The sequence below is a fragment of the Leuciscus leuciscus genome (assembly GCF_965113295.1).
Source record: "Leuciscus leuciscus genome assembly, chromosome: 14".
Taxonomy (NCBI): domain Eukaryota; kingdom Metazoa; phylum Chordata; class Actinopteri; order Cypriniformes; family Leuciscidae; genus Leuciscus; species Leuciscus leuciscus.
Window position 1 is genome coordinate 26,544,010 of NC_138738.1, and position 19,510 is coordinate 26,563,519.

The window sequence follows — 19,510 nt, forward strand, 5'->3', positions numbered from 1 at the left end:
GGGGTCCATATCAGTCAAACCGGCCTCTGCCGTTCATGTTTTACTTGTAGGGAATGTGCCCGCTGTACAGTGCCCACCCCTACCTATGAACACGACTGTATCTGTGTTGCTAAGCGCTCCGCGCCTTCCACCGCAAGCTCGCACAGCTTCGTCTGTAATACAACACCTTCCCGGTTCTACGGACGGGAAGCTAGATACAAAGCCGCTGCACGAAGTGCTGACTGCCCCATTGAACATGAGCTTGATGAACAAAGCATGTCATCATGGCCGGGTCCCCGAGTCTCTGAATACCAGCAACCGAAACCCAGATTTCATTCTACGAAATGGGTGCTAGAAATAGTAAAACAGGGCTATTCGCTACAATTCGCTCGCAGACCACCGCGCTTCACAGCACGGGTCGAAACCTCGGTGAATCAGGAAGTAGCACACCTACTTCGCGCAGAGATAGCGAATTTGCTTGGGAAAGGAGCGGTAGAGACCGCCCCCTTCCGACCGGGGGACTGGTTTATATCAGTGGATCTGAAAGACGTGTACTTTCAGATTCAAATAGCAGCCCGTCACAGGCCATTCTTGAGATTCGCCTTCGAGGGCCAGGCTTATCAGTACACCGTCCTCCCGTTCGGTCTGTCTTTAGGGGTTGGGGTTGGGGATATTTTGGGGATATTTAATTTAATTTTATCAATCAATAAATTCCACTAGAAACAAACCTTGTTGTATTATTTTAATTTAATACTGTGAAGCTGCTTTGATACAATCTGTATTGTGAAAAGCGCTATACAAATAAATATACTTTAGCACCTCGTACATTTACGAAATGCATGGATACAGCACTTGCGCCCCTTCGTCTATGGGGATTCTGAATTATTTGGACGACTGGCTGATTTTAGCGCAGGCGAGGGAAGAACTGGTACTGCAAAAAGCGCTATTGCTAGACCATTTAAATCAGTTGGGTCTCAGAGTCAACTGGGCCAAAAGCAATCTATCTCCCAGTCAGACAACGTCTTTTCTGGGAATAGAGTTGGACTCCAGGTCGATGCTGGCGCGCCTAACGCGAGAGCGCACGGCAGTAATTCAGCGCCTAGCAGCGTCATTCATAGTGGGGAGGAATCTTCCCCTCAGAGTGTTTCAGAGGATGATGGGTCTTATGGCCTGAGCCTCAACGGTGCTACGGCTGGTAGAGCTTTAATTCTCTGCCCGAGCCCGAGCCCGGACTCGACGGGTCGGGTCGGGCCGATATTTCCCGCCACTGTCCTCGGGCCGAGTCGGGTTGGGCCCTTGATAAAGCACGTCACGTGTCATGTGCAGCGTCTCGTCCACTCGCACTCGCAGTCTCGCACGCGTGACGCATCACACCTGCTGTGCGTTCTGTAGGCTATTCTGTTGCTATTCTAAGTTGCTATTCTAAGTGCGACATGGGTCTTGAAGAAGCAAAGAAAAAAATTAAAACAGGAGAATTAACTTTGAGCAAGTTTGGAGGAAAATCTGAGGTATTGACACATTTTAAACTAGTCGTGGGGAGTGACAACATAATGTGTTGGCTTTGTCTCGTGCATTAAATGCGCACGCTGCTCGCCTATGACAGCAAAAAAAAAAAAAAAAAAAACGGGGACTTCGACGATGAACAGACAAGCAGTCTTGCCATGACAGAAATTATTATAGTAGTCAGCCTCAGGCCTCAATATCCGCTTTTGTTACTTTTCCGATCCATTCAACTATTTCTGAATAAACAAACAACGCAGTTTGCATGCTTCTTCCTTGTCGCATTAGGTCTATTCATTAAGATAATTGCACGCACAATTATGAACTTGATAAATGTTACAGATATGTTTTACTATGCACAAACAAATGCCTTTCAACTTACATGTGCAAAATTCAGAATTAAATTAATGTGCTGCAATTTGTACAAAAAGAGAGTCTGTAGTAGCCTACGTGTTTTAGCCATTAAATAAGCACATAGTTTCAAGTTTGTTAAGTTTTGTTTTGAAGAAAGCTTTTCTTTAAAGTGAATTTCGTTTAGTATAAATTGTATCTTAATTTTAATACATTTTTCATCAACCAATTGCCTGGATTTAATACATAAAATATAGCAGACATTATAATCATGACGTGAAGTCGCCGGCGCGCCGCGGTCACACCATTTGAAACTCGTAACACACGCTGTCACCGAATTTACAAATGCACATCTTGCTTGTTGCTCACACATATTATGTTGAAATAACAATATGTTGAAGTAACATTATTAATAATAATAAATCTTTAAGAATATTTGATTGAATGCTGAATGTTGTGCTTGTTCAATTTAATAAAATTAAAACTTTAATTGTGATAATTAAAATAATTGAATATTGAGTGGCCAATTTTTGCTCATTTATTAATAGTATTTATATAATATATATAACTGCGCAGCTCCCCCCTGTAGCCTAAATGATCTAGCACAGCAGCACCTACTTAAAAAAATTCTGGCGCCGCCCCTGGTTATAACGGCCCACATATTAAAAATGGTCGGGTCTAAATCGGGCTCGGGCTCATAATTACAGTAAACGTGTCGGGCCGGGCCGGGCTCGGACACAACGTGCTCGGGCTCGGGTTGGGTCGGGCTTGATTTTTTGGGCCCGATTTAAGCTCTAACGGCTGGGTCTGTTATACATGCGGCCCTTTCAGCTTTGGCTGAGGCGGCGTGTTCCGGCGCGAGCATGGACATCAGGCTTGCTGCGCCTCACGGTGAATCAGACATGTGCGGCAGCACTGAAACCGTGGATGAGAGCCGACTGGTATTAGTCCGGCGTGAACCTGGGTTTACCCGCAGTGGTCAAAGTAGTCTCGACAGACGCCTCCAACACGGGTTGCCCTTTACGAAGGGAGGCCATCGATGGGCCTGTGGTCAGACGCAGAAAATCGCCTACACATAAACTGTCTAGAGATGAAAGCGTTCGAGAATGCCCTGCAGTTTTTCCTCCCTGTGCTGAGTCGTCACCATGTTCTAGTCAGAACAGACAAATGTCAATGGTGTCATATATAAACTGCCAGGGCGGCCTCAGGTCCCGGAGCCTTTTTGCAAGAGCAAAACGCCTCCTTATATGGGCCCAGCACAACTTGCCCTCGCTGAGAGCAGCGCATGTTCCGGGCGTCGTGAACATGGGCCCAGACATGCTGTCCAGGGCCAAGCTTCCTCCAGGGGAATGGTCCCTGCATCCCCTGGTAGTACAAAACATCTGGGGCATCTTCGGCAGAGCGGAGGTAGACCTATTCGCGTCACAGGCCAACGCTCATTGCCCAGTATTCTATTCGAAAGAAAGGGACGCGCTGGACCTAAACTGGCCCAGACGTCTTCTATACGCATTTCCCCCGGTCACCTTGTTACCACAGGTAATCAAGCGAATCAGGGAGTGCAAATGCTCAATAATTTTGATAGCTCCACGCTGGGAGAATCAAGTTTGGTTCCCAGAATTGATGGAGCTGTGGAGCGCACCCCCATGGCCGATTCCGCTGAGGAAGGACCTGCTGTCTCAGGCCGAGGGCGCGATTTGGCACCCACACCCCGAGCTGTGGGTTCTACATGTGTGGGCGATCAATCACTAACATTTCACCTCCCTAAGGGAGTGATGAACACAATCACGCAGGCTAGAGCTCTGTCTACTAGACGGCTCTACGCGTCTAAATGGTCGGTGTTCACTGAATGGTGTTCAGCTCATGAATTGGACCCGCTATGTGGCGAGGTAACGGTGGTGCTTTCCTTCTTGCAAGAGCTGCTGGACAGCGGGAGAACCCCATCCACGCTATGTGGCGGCCATAGCAGCTTTTACAAAGTCTGCAAATGGCCAGTCGCTGGGAAAGAACGACCTCATAATCCATTTTCTCAGAGGTGCTAGGAGGCTGAATCCTCCTCGAACTCCATCGGTTCCAATTTGGGACCTTTCTACGGTCCTGGAGGCCATGAAAGGTATCCCATTTGAACCTTTACATGCGGTGGAGCTAAAATACCTCTCCTTCAAAACCATTTTTCTGCTGGCAATGGCTTCAGTAAAACGGGTGAGCGACTTACACGCGCTCTCTGTGAGTGCTACGTGTCTGGAATTTGGGCCTAATGACTCTAAGGTCATCCTCAAACCAAGACATGGTTACGTCCCGAAGGTGCTTGCGACTCCATTTAGAGTGCAAGTTATTTCCCTATCAGCCCTCCCTGCATCCTGCAATGAGGACGTGGTTAATCTCCTTTGCCCAGTTAGGGCCTTGAGGATTTATGTGGAACGCTCCGCTGCCTTCAGGCAGACTGTGATAGATGTGACCAGTAAAGGAAAAAAGAACACGGAGGCAGCAGGCTACTGCAAACGTTTAGGGGTTTATTTCCACAGAATGGGGTTACAAAAGTAAAGCAAATGTTAACCCAACTGAGGTAAACCAAACATACCAAAAATTTTTATAAAAAAACAAACAAAAAAACATACAATAAAGATGAGTCACTGCATTTGCCTCTCAAACATTTACAGAGGTCTATGGTCTACAGGACCTGTTCTCTCACAGAACACTACTAACTCATACAGAAACAATTAACAAATTTATACATTGGTGTCCAGCACCAATTAACACAAAAAGGGGGATACGCAGACATATAATGGCCATTACACACAATAAACGAATATGAAAACATCAAATATACATAAAAAAACATTTCAAATAATACTGACAAATGACTTCACATAATAAATGTACTATAAATAAACAAAAGAAAAGGAAGAGAAATAGACCTTGGAGTTCCCCCGGAGCAGAAACCGGAATGGTTGTGGCCCGATCATTGGCCGGAACCATATATATACAGTGGGTACGGAAAGTATTCAGACCCCCTTAAATTTTTTCATTCTTTGTTATATTGCAGCCATTTGCTAAAATTATTTAAGTTCATTTTTTTTCCTCATTATTGTACACACACCCTTTGCTGTGACACTCATATATTTAACTCAGGTGCTGTCCATTTCTTCTGATCATCCTTGAGATGGTTATACACCTTCATTTGAGTCCAGCTGTGTTTGATTATACTGATTGGACTTGATTAGGAAAGCCACACACCTGTCTATATAAGACCTTACAGCTCACAGTGCATGTCAGAGCAAATGAGAATCATGAGGTCAAAGAAACTGCCTGAAGAGCTCAGAGACAGAATTGTGGCAAGGCACAGATCTGGCCAAGGTTACAAAAAAATGTCTGCTACACTTAAGGTTCGTAAGAGCACAGTGGCCTCCATAATCCTTAAATGGAAGACGTTTGGGACGACCAGAACCCTTCCTAGAGCTGGCCGTCCGGCCAAACTGAGCTATCGGGGGAGAAGAGCCTTGGTAAGAGAGGTAAAGAAGAACCCAAAGATCACTGTGGCTGAGCTCCAGAGATGCAGTCGGTAGATGGGAGAAAGTTGTAGTAAGTCAACCATCACTGCAGCCATCCACCAGTCAGGGCTTTATATGGCAGAGTGGCCCAACGGAAGCCTCTCCTCAGTGCAAGACACATGAAAGCACACCTGAAGGACTCCAAGATGGTGATAAATAAGATTATCTGGTCTGATGAGACCAAGATAGAACTTTTTGGCCTTAATTCTAAGCGGTATGTGTGGAGAAAACCAGGCACTGCTCATCACCTGTCCAATACAGTCTCAACAGTGAAGCATGGTGGTGGCAGCATCATGCTGTGGGGGTGTTTTTCAGCTGCAGGGACAGGACGACTGGTTGCAATCGAGGGAAAGATGAATGCTGCCAAGTACAGGGATATCCTGGACGAAAACCTTCTCCAGAATGCTCTGGACCTCAGACTGGGCCGAAAGTTCACCTTCCAACAAGACAATGGCCCTAAGCACACAGCTAAAATAACGAAGGAGTGGCTTCACAACAACTCCGTGACTGTTCTTGAATGGCCCAGCCAGAGCCCTGACTTAAACCCAATTGAGCATCTCTGGAGAGACCTGAAAATGGCTGTCCACCAACGTTTACCATCCAACCTGACAGAACTGGAGAGGATCTGCAAGGAGGAATGGCAGAGGATACCCAAATCCAGGAGAGAAAAACTTGTTGCATCTTTCCCAAAAAGACTCATGGCTGTATTAGATCAAAAGGGTGCTTCTACTAAATACTGAGCAAAGGGTCTGAATACTTAGGACCATGTGATATTTCAGTTTTTCTTTTTTAATAAATGTGCAAAAATGTCAACAATTCTGTGTTTTTCTGTCAATATGGGGTGCTGTGTGTACAATAATAAAAAAATAAAAAAAAAGAACTTAAATGATTTTAGCAAATGGCTGCAATATAACAAAGAGTGAAAAATTTAAGGGGGTCTGAATACTTTCCATACCCACTGTACGTCCGATGTTTCCACCCGGACCCCTTTTGACGGTGCACCAGCTCACGGGACTCAGACGTAACAAACAAACAAAAAGAACGGTAAGAATAAACTCAACAAACTAAACGTTAAAGAGTGTGCGCACTTAACTCCAAACGAAAGTTTAAATAAAGTTTATTAAACCAAAATAATATTGTTGTGTATTCTTTACTGTAAACAAATTCCATTTAATAAAAAGACTCAAACTGACCTGACCCAGGCTCACCAACATCCGCCACACACTCCCCCACTTCTGGTTTCACACCGGCAGGCGAGAAAGGAAGTCAGCCATCACGTTATCTCGACCTGGGACATGCTGGATGGAGAATCGATAGGGCTGTATCGACAGGTACCAGCGGGTAATTCTGGCGTTTGAATCTTTCATACGGTTCATCCATTGTGGTGCTTTATGGTCAGGCTTGGGAGGGTTACTTTAAAAATGTATTCCATTACAGTTACAAATTACTTCATGAAAAAAGTATTCAGTAACGTAATCCAAGTACCACAATATGAAAGTAATGTAATCTGATTACTTTTGGATTACTTCAAGGTCACATATATAAAGTAAAGGTTTTGAAAACCTTTTATTTATTAAGAATTTGGTCCAGTGTAAAATATTTGCAAAATATAAACTATTTAAGAAAATGTCATATAGCTGTAAGTAACTATGTTGTAGCTAAAAACCTATTAAAACTAAGCAATCATGTCTCATTTCCACAACTTGGGAACACACAGCCCTGAATATTTATGTAAAGGGCTATACAGACATCTAGTGGCTACTGTATGGTATTACAGATTATTTTTGTTTTATTTTTAAATAACATGTACAAGGAAAAAACAAAAAACACAACATTTCTACACAATCTAAATATTAGTTTATTTTAAAATAGGCCTACATGTTGACTAAAGCCGTGATCTTTCTTAATTTGCCTGACTGAACTTGGGGCGTTGGCAGTGGGAGTTCCCCTACGTTACCTAGGCAGCAAACATCCCGTTAAGTGAGAAGAGATTAAGAAAGAACATTTTGGAACAACCATGTTGTTTGCATTTTCTTCTTTGAAAACAAAATGTCAGCGGAATTTCCATGAATTGAAAGCGTTTTTGTCCCGCGGGCAACGTTTCTACTGGTAGCAGTGATTCATTCAGCGTCTGAGGAGATTGTAAGCTGTTATTTGCGCATGCACCAGCGGGTCGCACACGTGAGTCATTACTGGCAACAGAACCAGGAACTACTGTATAATCAAGCAGCGCTTAAAGGGTTAGTTCACCCAAAAATGAAAATTCTGTCAGTAATTACTCACCCTCATGTTGTTCCAACCCCGTAAGACCTTCGTTCATCTTCAGAACACAAATTAAGATATTTTTGATTAAATCTGAGAGCTGATCACTCCTCCATAGGCTTCTAAGTGATTGAAACTTGCTGGCCCAGAAAAGATATTAAAGAGATCGTTAATATAGTCCAAGTGACTACAGTGGCTCAATCTTAAGTTTATCAAGCGACGAGAATACTTTTTGTGCGCAAAAACAAACAAAAATAACTACTTTATTCCACTATTCATTTCCTTCTCAGTTTCTGCCTTTGCCATGGAACACTTGGAAGGATTGATGGTGAGACCAGCTGATCTAATGTGGTTAACGACAACTTCCAGATGTTGCAGGTGCTCTTCCCAAGTCGAACTGTAAATGACAATGTCATCTAAGTATGCAGCTGTAAAGTCAGTCAAATTTGAAAATACCTGATCAATGAGCCGTTGGAAAGTTGCAGCAGCTCCATGAAGGACAAAGGGCATCTTACAGAAATGATAAAGGCCCCAAGGGGTCCGGAATGCTGTCAGTTCCCGGGACCTTGCACTCAACGGAACCTGCCAATAACCTTGGGTAAAGCCAATAATAATTGGCTTTACCCAAACGGTCAATGAGGTCCTCGATTCTGGGAGCCGGATAAGAATCAAACTTTGACACGGAGTTAAGATATCTGAAGTCAATGCAAAACCGTAGGCTTACATCTTTTTTGGGCACCAAAACAACTGGGCTGCACCATTCACTTTTTGATGGTTCCACAATCTTCATTGCTAACATTTCATCTAACTCCACACGCAAAGCTTTCAGGAGCAGCTCAGGTATTCTATAGCTCATACGTTTTGGGCAAGCTCCTTCTCTGAGCACAATGTCATGCTCAACTAAGTTGGTATGTCCTGGTCTCTTCTGAAAAACTTGGGGATCACACAACCTCTGAATTTCAAGCTGTTGACTTTGAGACAGGTGACTCAGTGATAGACTAGAAGGAGCTGAAACTGGGAGATACTGGGCCTCTACCTCTTCCTCATCCTCTACCTTCCGAATCATGAATGCCCCTGCATCCCTTGATCTGGAAAACCATTCTTTTAGCAAGTTAACATGCAAAGTCCATTTCGAATGTTTTTGACCTGGAGTGGCAACTTCATATGTAACCGGCCCCAGCTTCCTCAGTACTTCAAAAGGACCCTGCCATTTGGCAGTCAATTTGCTCGCATCAGTGGGCAACATCACCAATACCTGAGTACCTGGCTCAAAGCTTCTTGTCCTGGCTTTCTGGTCATACCAGGTCTTTTGCAGTTTTTGCGCTTCGACCATATGCTCCTGGGCCAATGTACCCATGGCTTCCAGCTTCTCACGCATCTGAACCACATAGTCAACAATCAGAGTGGGACTTACACAGTCTTGTTCTCATTTCCACATGTCCTTCAGCAGTACCAGCGGTCCCCGCACTTCCCGTCCGTATAGTAATTTAAACGGGGAAAATCCAGTCGAGGCCTGGGGAACTTCCCTGTAGGCAAAAAGCAGATATGGGAGCCACTGATCCCAATCGTCACTTTTGTCCACAACAAACTTACGAAGCATTTGTTTCAGAGTTTGATTGAAGCGTTCTGTTAACCCGTCAGTTTGTGGGTGATAAGGGGTGGTTCTTACTCCCTTTATACCCAACAGTTTATACACCTGTTTCAATAGCTCTGACATAAAGTTAGATCCTTGATCTGTGACTATACTTTTAGGAAAACCTACTCTAGAGAACAGTTGTATAAGGGAGGAAGCAACCACTCTAGCCTTAATGGATTTGAGGGGAAAAACCTCTGGATACTTGGTGGCATAGTCTGTAATGACCAACATATAACGGTTTCCTGCCTTGGTCTTCTCTAATGGCCCAACAATATCCATACCTAGCTGATCGAAAGGTACCCCAATAATGGGAAGAGGCTTAAGAGGTGCCCTAGGAGGAACCCGTAGAGAAGTCTGTTGACACTGTGGACAAGTTTTACAATACGTGGCTATGTCCTTCCTCATACCCGGCCAATAAAAGTGACGAATGATTCGTGCTGTTGTCTTATGTCTACCTAAATGGCCTGCCCAGGGTACAGAATGACCCAAAGAAAGGACTAATTCTCTACCCTCCCTGGAGACTACCAACTGCGGCTCAGGACCCTGACTACCTTCCACCTCTGGCTGGCCTGCTAGTGATCTCTCCTCCACCCACTTGTACAGGGGACCGACTACATTGTCATTTTTCTGCAATTGTACTATGTCTTGAGGTATTTTATAACCCAATGTGTTCTCAGGGACAGGTTCTCCTTCCCTCACCACTGCATGTCGAAACTTTTCACACTTCCTCTGACTCCTGGACTTCCGCGTCTTTCCTGGCTCTGCTTCAAGTTCTGCCTCAAAAAAAAGGTAAAGCTCCTAGTAATCCAACCTCCTCCTCACTACTCTTGGCCATGGCCAGGGTTATAGCTGCATTGCAACTCTGCAAAGGAAGGAGATTGAACAAAACAGGCAGATCTTGACCCAGCACCATAGGGTATGGCAACTCAGGTGAAAAGCCTACTTCCAACAGAAAAGATTGTCCATGCACCTTTACATAAACATCAACTGTAGTATAGTACCTTTCGTCAACATGAACACATTTAATTGCCACTGGAGATCTTAGGTTCCACAGATGGACTGGAACTAACTCTGCTTTGACCAATGTCTGCATACTTCCAGTGTCCACCATTGCACTTACTTCCTGTCCATTCAAACACACAGTCACATGATGCAAGGAAATCTTTGCTATACAAGTAGGGTCATCAGGTCTAGGTACTCCACACAAATTTGCCTGTGTGGAAGGTCTATTAGGGCACCTAGGCTTAGTATGCCCCTCCTGTCCACACTGATAGCACACAATAGTTTTAATGTTAGCACTCAGTTTCCCACTAAGACCACCATTATCACCCACAAACTTACCTCCCGTCATACTTGTCTTCAGGGGTGATACAGATCTCTTACTGGGTCTTTTGGGGTCTTTGAATGTTTTCCATTAATTGTAAGACCAGGGTTGACCTCGTCTTCGTGCTGCGACAAACACATCTGCGATCTCTGCAGCCTTTGCTGCTGACTCTGGGTTATGCTCCTTTACCCATGTTTGAAGCTCTGGAGCAAGCACCCGAAGATATTGCTCCAAGATAATCACCTCCGCAATTTCCTCCTTACTCCGATTCTGTGGCTGAATCCACTTGTTAAAAGTGTCCTTAATCATATTTCTTTAAAACTGCTGCTTTCACTTCATCATAGACAAGAGATTCATTAATATCCATGTTCACATAAGCACTACGAGCTTTGCCAGTAAGTAGCGGCACTAACCTCACAGCCCAGTCAGTTCTCGGCCATCGGCATGCAGCGGCTATCCGCTCAAAAGTCGTGAGAAAATGCTCCACATCATCATCTTCGTTAAGTGGCTGTAGACGCGGCTCTGTCATAGCCCTTGACTGTTCTACGACTTGACCAACAACGGATGGTGAGCCCCGAGCATCTACCAGTCCCTGCTCACTCACTTGATTCGAAGGGGTATATTGAAGCCCAGAAGGATGAACATTAGTTGGTGTAGTTCTCGTATGTACCTCTTCCTGAAGAAGCGTGAACTGATGTTGAAGAGCCCTCCATTTATTCTCCTGCCGTGCTGTCTCCTGGTCCAGTTGTTTTTCTCTCTCTTGCTGCATTTTCATATGTGCACCGAACATGTCCCGTAACTCTTCGACTGTAATATTCTGTGAGTCACCTGAAACTGGTGGATCCTCAGCATCAGCTCCTCCTGTAGCTGACGCCACCATCTCATCACTCTTTACAGCTCTCTTTGGTCCCATTTTGACCAATGAAGTAGGGGGGAAAAAATCGTTCCCTGCTGCCCCCTACTGGCACATTCCACCGCTGCCACCAATTGTGATAGATGTGACCAGTAAAGGAAAAAAGAACACGGAGGTAGCAGGTTACTGCAAACGTTTAGGGGTTTATTTCCACAGAATGGGGTTACAAAAGTAAAGCAAATGTTAACCCAACTGAGGTAAACCAAACATACCAAAAAATGTAATAAAAGTCACTGCATTTGCCTCTCAAACATTTACAGAGGTCTATGGTCTACAGGACCTGTTCTCTCACAGAACACTACTAACTCATACAGAAACAATTAACAAATTTATACATTGGTGTCCAGCACCAATTAACACAAAAAGGGGGATACGCAGACATATAATGGCCATTACACACAATGGGCCCTATCTTGCACCCAGCGCAATTGACTTTGTACACCGACGCATGTATCATTCCTATTTTGCACCCGCGCACAGCAGACTTTTCCCTCCAGAGACGCACGTCGGTTAACTAAGAAATACACTTGCGCTCCCAGGGGCGGTTCAGCGCAAAGAGGAGGCGTGTTCCGGCGCAAACGTTCCCTCATGCTATTTTACAGGTTTAGAAAACAATTCCGCCACTAACTGAAAAAAACGAGTTTAAAGTCAGTGGCGCGTTGCGCATGTTATTCAGATGCTATTTTAAGGGTGCATGCTTGGCCATAATCAATGTGCACAACGCGCATACACTTTGATTCTCTCATCTACACAGAAGCAGCAGTTTTCATTTTTGCAAATCATACATTATTACGATAGATAGATAGATAGATAGATAGATAGATAGATAGATAGATAGTTTATTATAAAAGCATACATCTAGCTTACACATTTACCCAAATTATCATACGCCTGTTTAACCGAAGTTAATTTGGGTGTGTTTCTCTATCCCCAACGTCACTTCTCTGTGTTTTACGGCCCTGACGAGAACGTCGGTCTCCTCGGCTGTGAACCGCTGCCGGCGTCCGCCTGGCAAATCCGCCGTTACAATAGGAATCCGCTTTAGAACAAGCGCGCCGACTGTAATATTCTTCGACTGTAATATTCTGTGAGTCACCTGAAACTGGTGGATCCTCAGCATCAGCTCCTCCTGTAGCTGACGCCACCATCTCATCACTCTTTACAGCTCTCTTTGGTCCCATTTTGACCAATGAAGTAGGGGGGAAAAAATCGTTCCCTGCTGCCCCCTACTGGCACATTCCACCGCTGCCACCAATTGTGATAGATGTGACCAGTAAAGGAAAAAAGAACACGGAGGTAGCAGGTTACTGCAAACGTTTAGGGGTTTATTTCCACAGAATGGGGTTACAAAAGTCAAGCAAATGTTAACCCAACTGAGGTAAACCAAACATACCAAAAAATGTAATAAAAAAACAAACAAAAAACGTACAATAAAGATGAGTCACTGCATTTGCCTCTCAAACATTTACAGAGGTCTATGGTCTACAGGACCTGTTCTCTCACAGAACACTACTAACTCATACAGAAACAATTAACAAATTTATACATTGGTGTCCAGCACCAATTAACACAAAAAGGGGGATACGCAGACATATAATGGCCATTACACACAATGGGCCCTCTCTTGCACCCAGCGCAATTGACTTTGTACACCGACGCATGTATCATTCCTATTTTGCACCCGCGCACAGCAGACTTTTCCCTCCAGAGACGCACGTCGGTTAACTAAGAAATACACTTGCGCTCCCAGGGGCGGTTCAGCGCAAAGAGGAGGCGTGTTCCGGCGCAAACGTTCCCTCATGCTATTTTACAGGTTTAGAAAACAATTCCGCCACTAACCGAAAAAAACGAGTTTAAAGTCAGTGGCGCGTTGCGCATGTTATTCAGATGCTATTTTAAGGGTGCATGCTTGGCCATAATCAATGTGCACAACGCGCATACACTTTGATTCTCTCATCTACACAGAAGCAGCAGTTTTCATTTTTGCAAATCATACATTATTACGATAGATAGATAGATAGATAGATAGATAGATAGATAGATAGATAGATAGATAGATAGTTTATTATAAAAGCATACATCTAGCTTACACATTTACCCAAATTATCATACGCCTGTTTAACCGAAGTTAATTTGGGTGTGTTTCTCTATCCCCAACGTCACTTCTCTGTGTTTTACGGCCCTGACGAGAACGTCGGTCTCCTCGGCTGTGAACCGCTGCCGGCGTCCGCCTGGCAAATCCGCCGTTACAATAGGAATCCGCTTTAGAACAAGCGCGCCTGCTCTTAAAGGGAATGTGAGATGTCGCTCTGATTGGTTTATTTCACGTTACGCCCAAACCACACCTATGATTAATGAAGCTACTTCAGACAACCCATTTTAGATTTGCAAGAGTCATTTATCCCGCCGGTATAATAGCAACAGCGCCCAAGACCCGCCCACAAAGTTACTTGCGTTTCGCGCTTGATACTTGCGTTTCAGATTGTTAAAATAGGGCCCAATAAACGAATATGAAAACATAAAATATACATAAAAAAACACTTCAAATAATACTGACAAATTACTTCACTTAATAAATGTACTTCTTATAAATAAACAAAAGAAAAGGAAGCGAAATAGTTCTTGGAGTTCCCCCGGAGCAGAAACCGGAATGGCTGTGGCCCGATCATTGGCCGGAACCATATATGCCCGATGTTTTCACCCGAACCCCTTTTGACGGTGCACCAGCTCACGGAACTCAGACGGTAAGAATAAACTCAACAAACTAAACGTTAAAGAGTGTGCGCACTTAACTCCAAACGAAAGTTTAAATAAAGTTTATTAAACCAAAATAATAATGTTGTGTATTCTTTACTGTAAACAAAGTCCATTTAATAAAAAGACTCAAACTGACCTGACCCAGGCTCACCAACATCCGCCACACAGACAGAGCAGCTTTTCGATTCCTTCGGTGGTCGCGTTAAAGGGCTAGCCACCTCGAAACAGACCCTGTCCAGATGGATAGTTGATGCTATTGCATCAGCTTACGCCTCCAAGGGCCTAGATTGCCCCTTGGGCGTTAGAGCCCACTCAACTAGAGGCATGGCCTCGTCGTGGGCATGGACGAGTGGGGTTTCACTTCAAGACATTTGTATGGCAGCAGGCTGGGCCTCCCTGTCTACATTTATAAGGTTTTACAACCTGGAAGTGCCTGCCCTACAGGCTAGGCTGTTCTCAGTCTAATTATGCAGTATTAACTATGTCTACCCAACCCAGTTTGCTTAGACTGTTGATATATTGCAATGTCCTGTGGGCCTATGCAGTTCAAGGCTGATATATTGTCTTAACTGTATATATGTGTAAGCACCTATCTTCATGTTACCGAGTCGTCACGCCCCGTTTGCCGCTATGCGTCTTTCCACTCATACATGAGCCCTGGGCATTCTGCCCTTGGGACATTTGTGTTGGACACTTAGCACGCACGGCGTTTTACATTGGGTTCCCATAGTGTAAGCTAAACTTACGCAACACGAGAGTACTCTCGTAAGAGAACGACACTCGGTTACTAACGTAACCTCGGTTCTCTCTAGAGAGGGAACGAGTGTTGCGTAGCCTGCCGTGCTTGTGCTGCGTTATGGTTTCGCTTCCAGTCGACTGAAATCATAGTGCAACCTGAGCGATGGGTATTTATAGGCTTAGGCCACACCCATATTGGCGGGCCATGACGTAGCGCAGGGAAGCCTTTCCATTGGCGCTGAAGTCATGGCAGACGCACTGATAGTGTAACGGTCACCAGCTGGAGTGCCCTTGAGAGCCACCAGAGGGCACTCCACATCAGACACTCACGTTCACTCTCAGACTACATTTCCCATACTCACTGCCCGGACTCATCATCTCTGATCACTCATCACAGTCACCTGTACCTCATTATCACTGACTACATTCACCTGTGTCCCATCACCCTGTTAGTCTCAGGGCGTTTTTCCACTGGGTTCGTTTGCTGCGGTCCGAACCCGAGTGCGCTAGTTCCCGGCGCCCCCCGCAGCGTTGGTCTGGTTTCACATTCAATTAGTTGTATCGAACCCAGGTGCGTTTGCAGTGATCTTACGTCATCGCAAACGCAATCAAACAATGATATCGACAGTGATACGCATGCGCGGGATACTATACTTCCTGAACAAGCGCGCACCCGAGTCCGTGTTGCTTGCACATTAACGCGAACCGCACCACGGTTCGGGAGCAACCGAGCTCAGACCACCTCCTCCAGGTAGTCTCGGGTTCGGTACTCTAGTGCGCACCCGGGTCCGATGACAGCGTTCACATTAGCGATTTTTCATGCGAACCGTGCCCCGGTCCGCACTAAACTGCCAGTGTGAAAGCGCCCTAAGTCTATTTATACCATGTTCATTCATTCACTCACCGCGAAGTCTTGTTTTAGTGTTACACTGCATTTCTGAGCATTCTCTTGGTTTTCTTGTCTCTTGGTTTTCTTGTCTCTTGGTTTTTGGATATCTTGCCCTGTTCCCTGGATTACTCTCTTGCCTCTGGTCCCTGCCTGTTTTGTTTGTTTGTTTGTTTCTTTGTTTCTTTGTTTGGACTGCCTATCTGTGTATGACCCTTGCCTGTACATTGGATTACGCCTCTGGATTGCCCTCAAATAAAGCTGCATTTGGATCTAACCTTTCGTGTCTCTGAGCAGTTCGTAACAGAAGACTTCGCCACACCCAGATCCAGCAGCTATGACCTCCAGGAATCCAGCAGTACGGATCTCGCCTGATCTTCCCAGCATGAGTCGGGAGTTCGCTGGACAGATCGCGGCCTTGGCCCTGGATAGCCTCGATCTGTTCCAGTACACCTGGGGGTTTGTTCCTCTCGCTGCCTCTTGCTCTCTGGGTGACGAGGCAATTAAGTTGTGTTACCGGCTGGGGGCTAAGGAGGTCGACCCGAGGGAGCTCCCCGATCTCTCCGGTCTGGATTGGAGAGAGGCACTCTCCAGATGTCTGGAGAGCTTCCTTCCGTGGCACGCCATGTCACCGTCTGCACTTCACGCCAGTCCAGCCGAGCCTGCACTTCACGCCAGTCCAGCCAAGCCTGCACTTCACGCCAGTCCAGCCGAGCCTGCACTTCACGCCAGTCCAGCCGAGCCCGCACTTCACGCTAAATCTGCCGAAGCCAAGGCAGTATGTGTCATGCCTGCCGCCCCTGAGACTGAGAGCGTCATGCCCGCCGCGCCTGAGACAGCAAGCGACATGCCCGCCAAGCTAGAGCCTTCACCGCTGGTCTCGTCCAGCACAGAGCCCTCTTCACCGTTGGTCTCGTCCAGCACAGAGCCCTCTTCATCGCTGGTTCCGTCCAGCTCAGAGCCCTCTTCGCCGCTGGTCCTGCCCAGCTCAGAGCCCTCTTCGCCGCTGGTTCCGTCCAGTTCGCCGCTGGTTCCGTCCAGTTCAGAGCCCTCTTCATCGCTGGTCCTGTCCAGCTCAAAGCCCTCTTCATCGCTGGTCCTAACCAGCTCAGAGTCCTCTTCGCCGCTGGTCCTACCCAGCTCAAAGCCCTCGCCGCCGCTGGTCCCGTCAAGCTCAGAGCGCGCTGATCCAGAGCCAGAGCTTCACGTCAGTCCTGCCGAGCCAGAGCCAGAGCTTCACGTCAGTCCTGCCGAGCCAGAGCCAGAGCTTCACGTCAGTCCAGCCGAGCCAGAGCCAGAGCTTCACGTCAGTCCTGCCGAGCCAGAGCCAGAGCTTCACGTCAGTCCTGCCGAGCCAGAGCCAGAGCTTCACATCAGTCCTGCCGAGCCAGAGCCAGAGCTTCACGTCAGTCCTGCCGAGCCAGAGCCAGAGCTTCACGTCAGTCCTGTCCAGCCAGAGCCAGAGACTGTGTACGCCACGTCTTCCATGCCTGTGTCTTCGGACAAGATGGCCGACTCCACGCCTGTGTCTTCGGACAAGATGGCCGACTCCACGCCTGTGTCTTCGGACAAGATGGCCGACTCCACGCCTGTGTCTTCCGACGAGACGGCCGACTCCACGCCTGTGTCTTCGGACGAGATGGCCGACTCCACGCCTGTGTCTTCGGACGAGATGGCCGACTCCACGCCTGTGTCTTCGGACAAGATGGCCGACTCCACGCCTGTGTCTTTGGACAAGATGGCTGCCGCATCTGAGCCCGTTCCTGTACCTGAGCCCGTTCCTGTACCTGAGCCTGTTCCTGTTCCTGAGCCCGTTCCTGTTCCTGAAACCGTTCCTGTTCCTGAGCCCGTTCCTGTTCCTGAATCGTCGGAACCGCCTTGGCCGCCTGAAGGGTCATCTCCGCCCCGGCCACCTGAAGGGTCGTCTCCGCCTTGGCCGCCTGAAGGGTCGTCTCCGCCCCGGCCGCCTGCACTGCCTGCTCTGCCCCGGTCGCCTGCACTGCCTGCTCTGCCCCGGTCGCCTGCACTGCCTGCTGCGCCCCAGTCGCCTGCACTGCCTGCTCCGCCCCGGTCGCCTGCACTGCCTGCTCCACCACAGTCTCCAGGTCCTCTTCCGCTCCACGTGCCTGGCCCTCCATCCCGCCCCCGGGTCCGTCTCCGCTCCACCACCCTCCTGGACAATTTAGGAGCGTCTGGAATCCGCTCCTTAGAGGGGGGGCTATGTAACGGTCACCAGCTGGAGTGCCCTTGAGAGCCACCAGAGGGGCACTCCACATCAGACACTCACGTTCACTCTCAGACTACATTTCCCATACTCACTGCCCGGACTCATCATCTCTGATCACTCATCACAGTCACCTGTACCTCATTATCACTGACTACATTCACCTGTGTCCCATCACCCTGTTAGTCTCAGTCTATTTATACCATGTTCATTCATTCACTCACCGCGAAGTCTTGTTTTAGTGTTACACTGCATTTCTGAGCATTCTCTTGGTTTTCTTGTCTCTTGGTTTTTGGATATCTTGCCCTGTTCCCTGGATTACTCTCTTGCCTCTGGTCCCTGCCTGTTTTGTTTGTTTGTTTGTTTCTTTGTTTCTTTGTTTGGACTGCCTATCTGTGTATGACCCTTGCCTGTAAATTGGATTACGCCTCTGGATTGCCCTCAAATAAAGCTGCATTTGGATCTAAACCTTCGTGTCTCGGAGCAGTTCGTAACAGATAGGTTGCAGCAGTTGCCGCAGAGCACCCTATGGGCGCGCAAGCTGCCTCGCCTAGGTCTGCTGCTGTAGCAAATGCGTTTTAAATTATTAAAAATTAAGGATAATTTTTGGCTTCAGTATTCTCGAGCAAAAAGGAGTTTTTTCCGTAGCGTAACCTAAACTTACGCAACACTCGTTCCCTCTCTAGAGAGAACCGAGGTTACGTTAGTAACCGAGTGTAGTTTATGACATCTGTTTATGACCGGATGTTTGCATATATGGGGGTTTTATGATTACCTGTTTGTTGACCTTTGACGGTGTGTGTTTCCGTAATTTTTTTGGCTGTGTGTTTATGATTGTAATCTGGTTGGTGTGAGAGGAACGTTTTTGCAGGAGGGGTGTTTTTATTATGGAAAATGTTCACAGTTATGAATATGAAGAGATCTGTCATGGATTTGTTTTTCAGATGTGTTTTGACTGTAAACTGCTTGGTGTGACAAGGAAGTGAATGTTTTTTTTTTTTCGTTTTTTTTTCAGGGATGTTTTTATTATTGGTGGCGGATAATTTCCACAGATTGGTGAAATGGAAGTGAATGTTTTTTGCAGGGATGTTTTTATTATTGGTGGATAATGTTCACAGAATGGTGAAATTATGAACATGAAGAAATCTGTCATGAATTTGTTTTTCAGATGACGATGCAGCTTCCATCATTTCTGTGGGGAGAATAAAAACGGGTGAGTGAAATTAAGAAATAGCATAGACAAATTAAAAAGCGTATAAAATAACAGATATGTGAAATAAGATGAAATTTATTTAACTATTTCTAAAAGTAAGTTTTAACCTTTTAAACACCACATTATATGACACCCTGATGAAGGCCAGTGGGCCGATACGCGTTGGTGCTTTTATCTTC

At 46.3% G+C, this 19,510-nt stretch overlaps 1 protein-coding gene and 1 long non-coding RNA gene across 2 annotated transcripts in view; both read left to right on the forward strand.

The window, feature by feature from the left end:
• Window positions 1–19,510, forward strand: part of LOC309474485 — a 62,543-nt gene that overhangs the window by 38,107 nt on the left and 4,926 nt on the right. The window lies entirely within an intron of this gene.
• On the forward strand, window positions 16,232–19,290 carry LOC309513991 (uncharacterized protein; the record flags this gene model as incomplete). The annotated part of the gene is made up of 4 exons (XM_082190110.1): window positions 16,232–16,527; window positions 16,915–17,653; window positions 17,705–17,760; window positions 19,287–19,290. The coding sequence occupies 4 exons, from the start codon at window positions 16,232–16,234 to the stop codon at window positions 19,288–19,290; spliced, it is 1,095 nt and encodes a 364-aa protein (XP_082046236.1).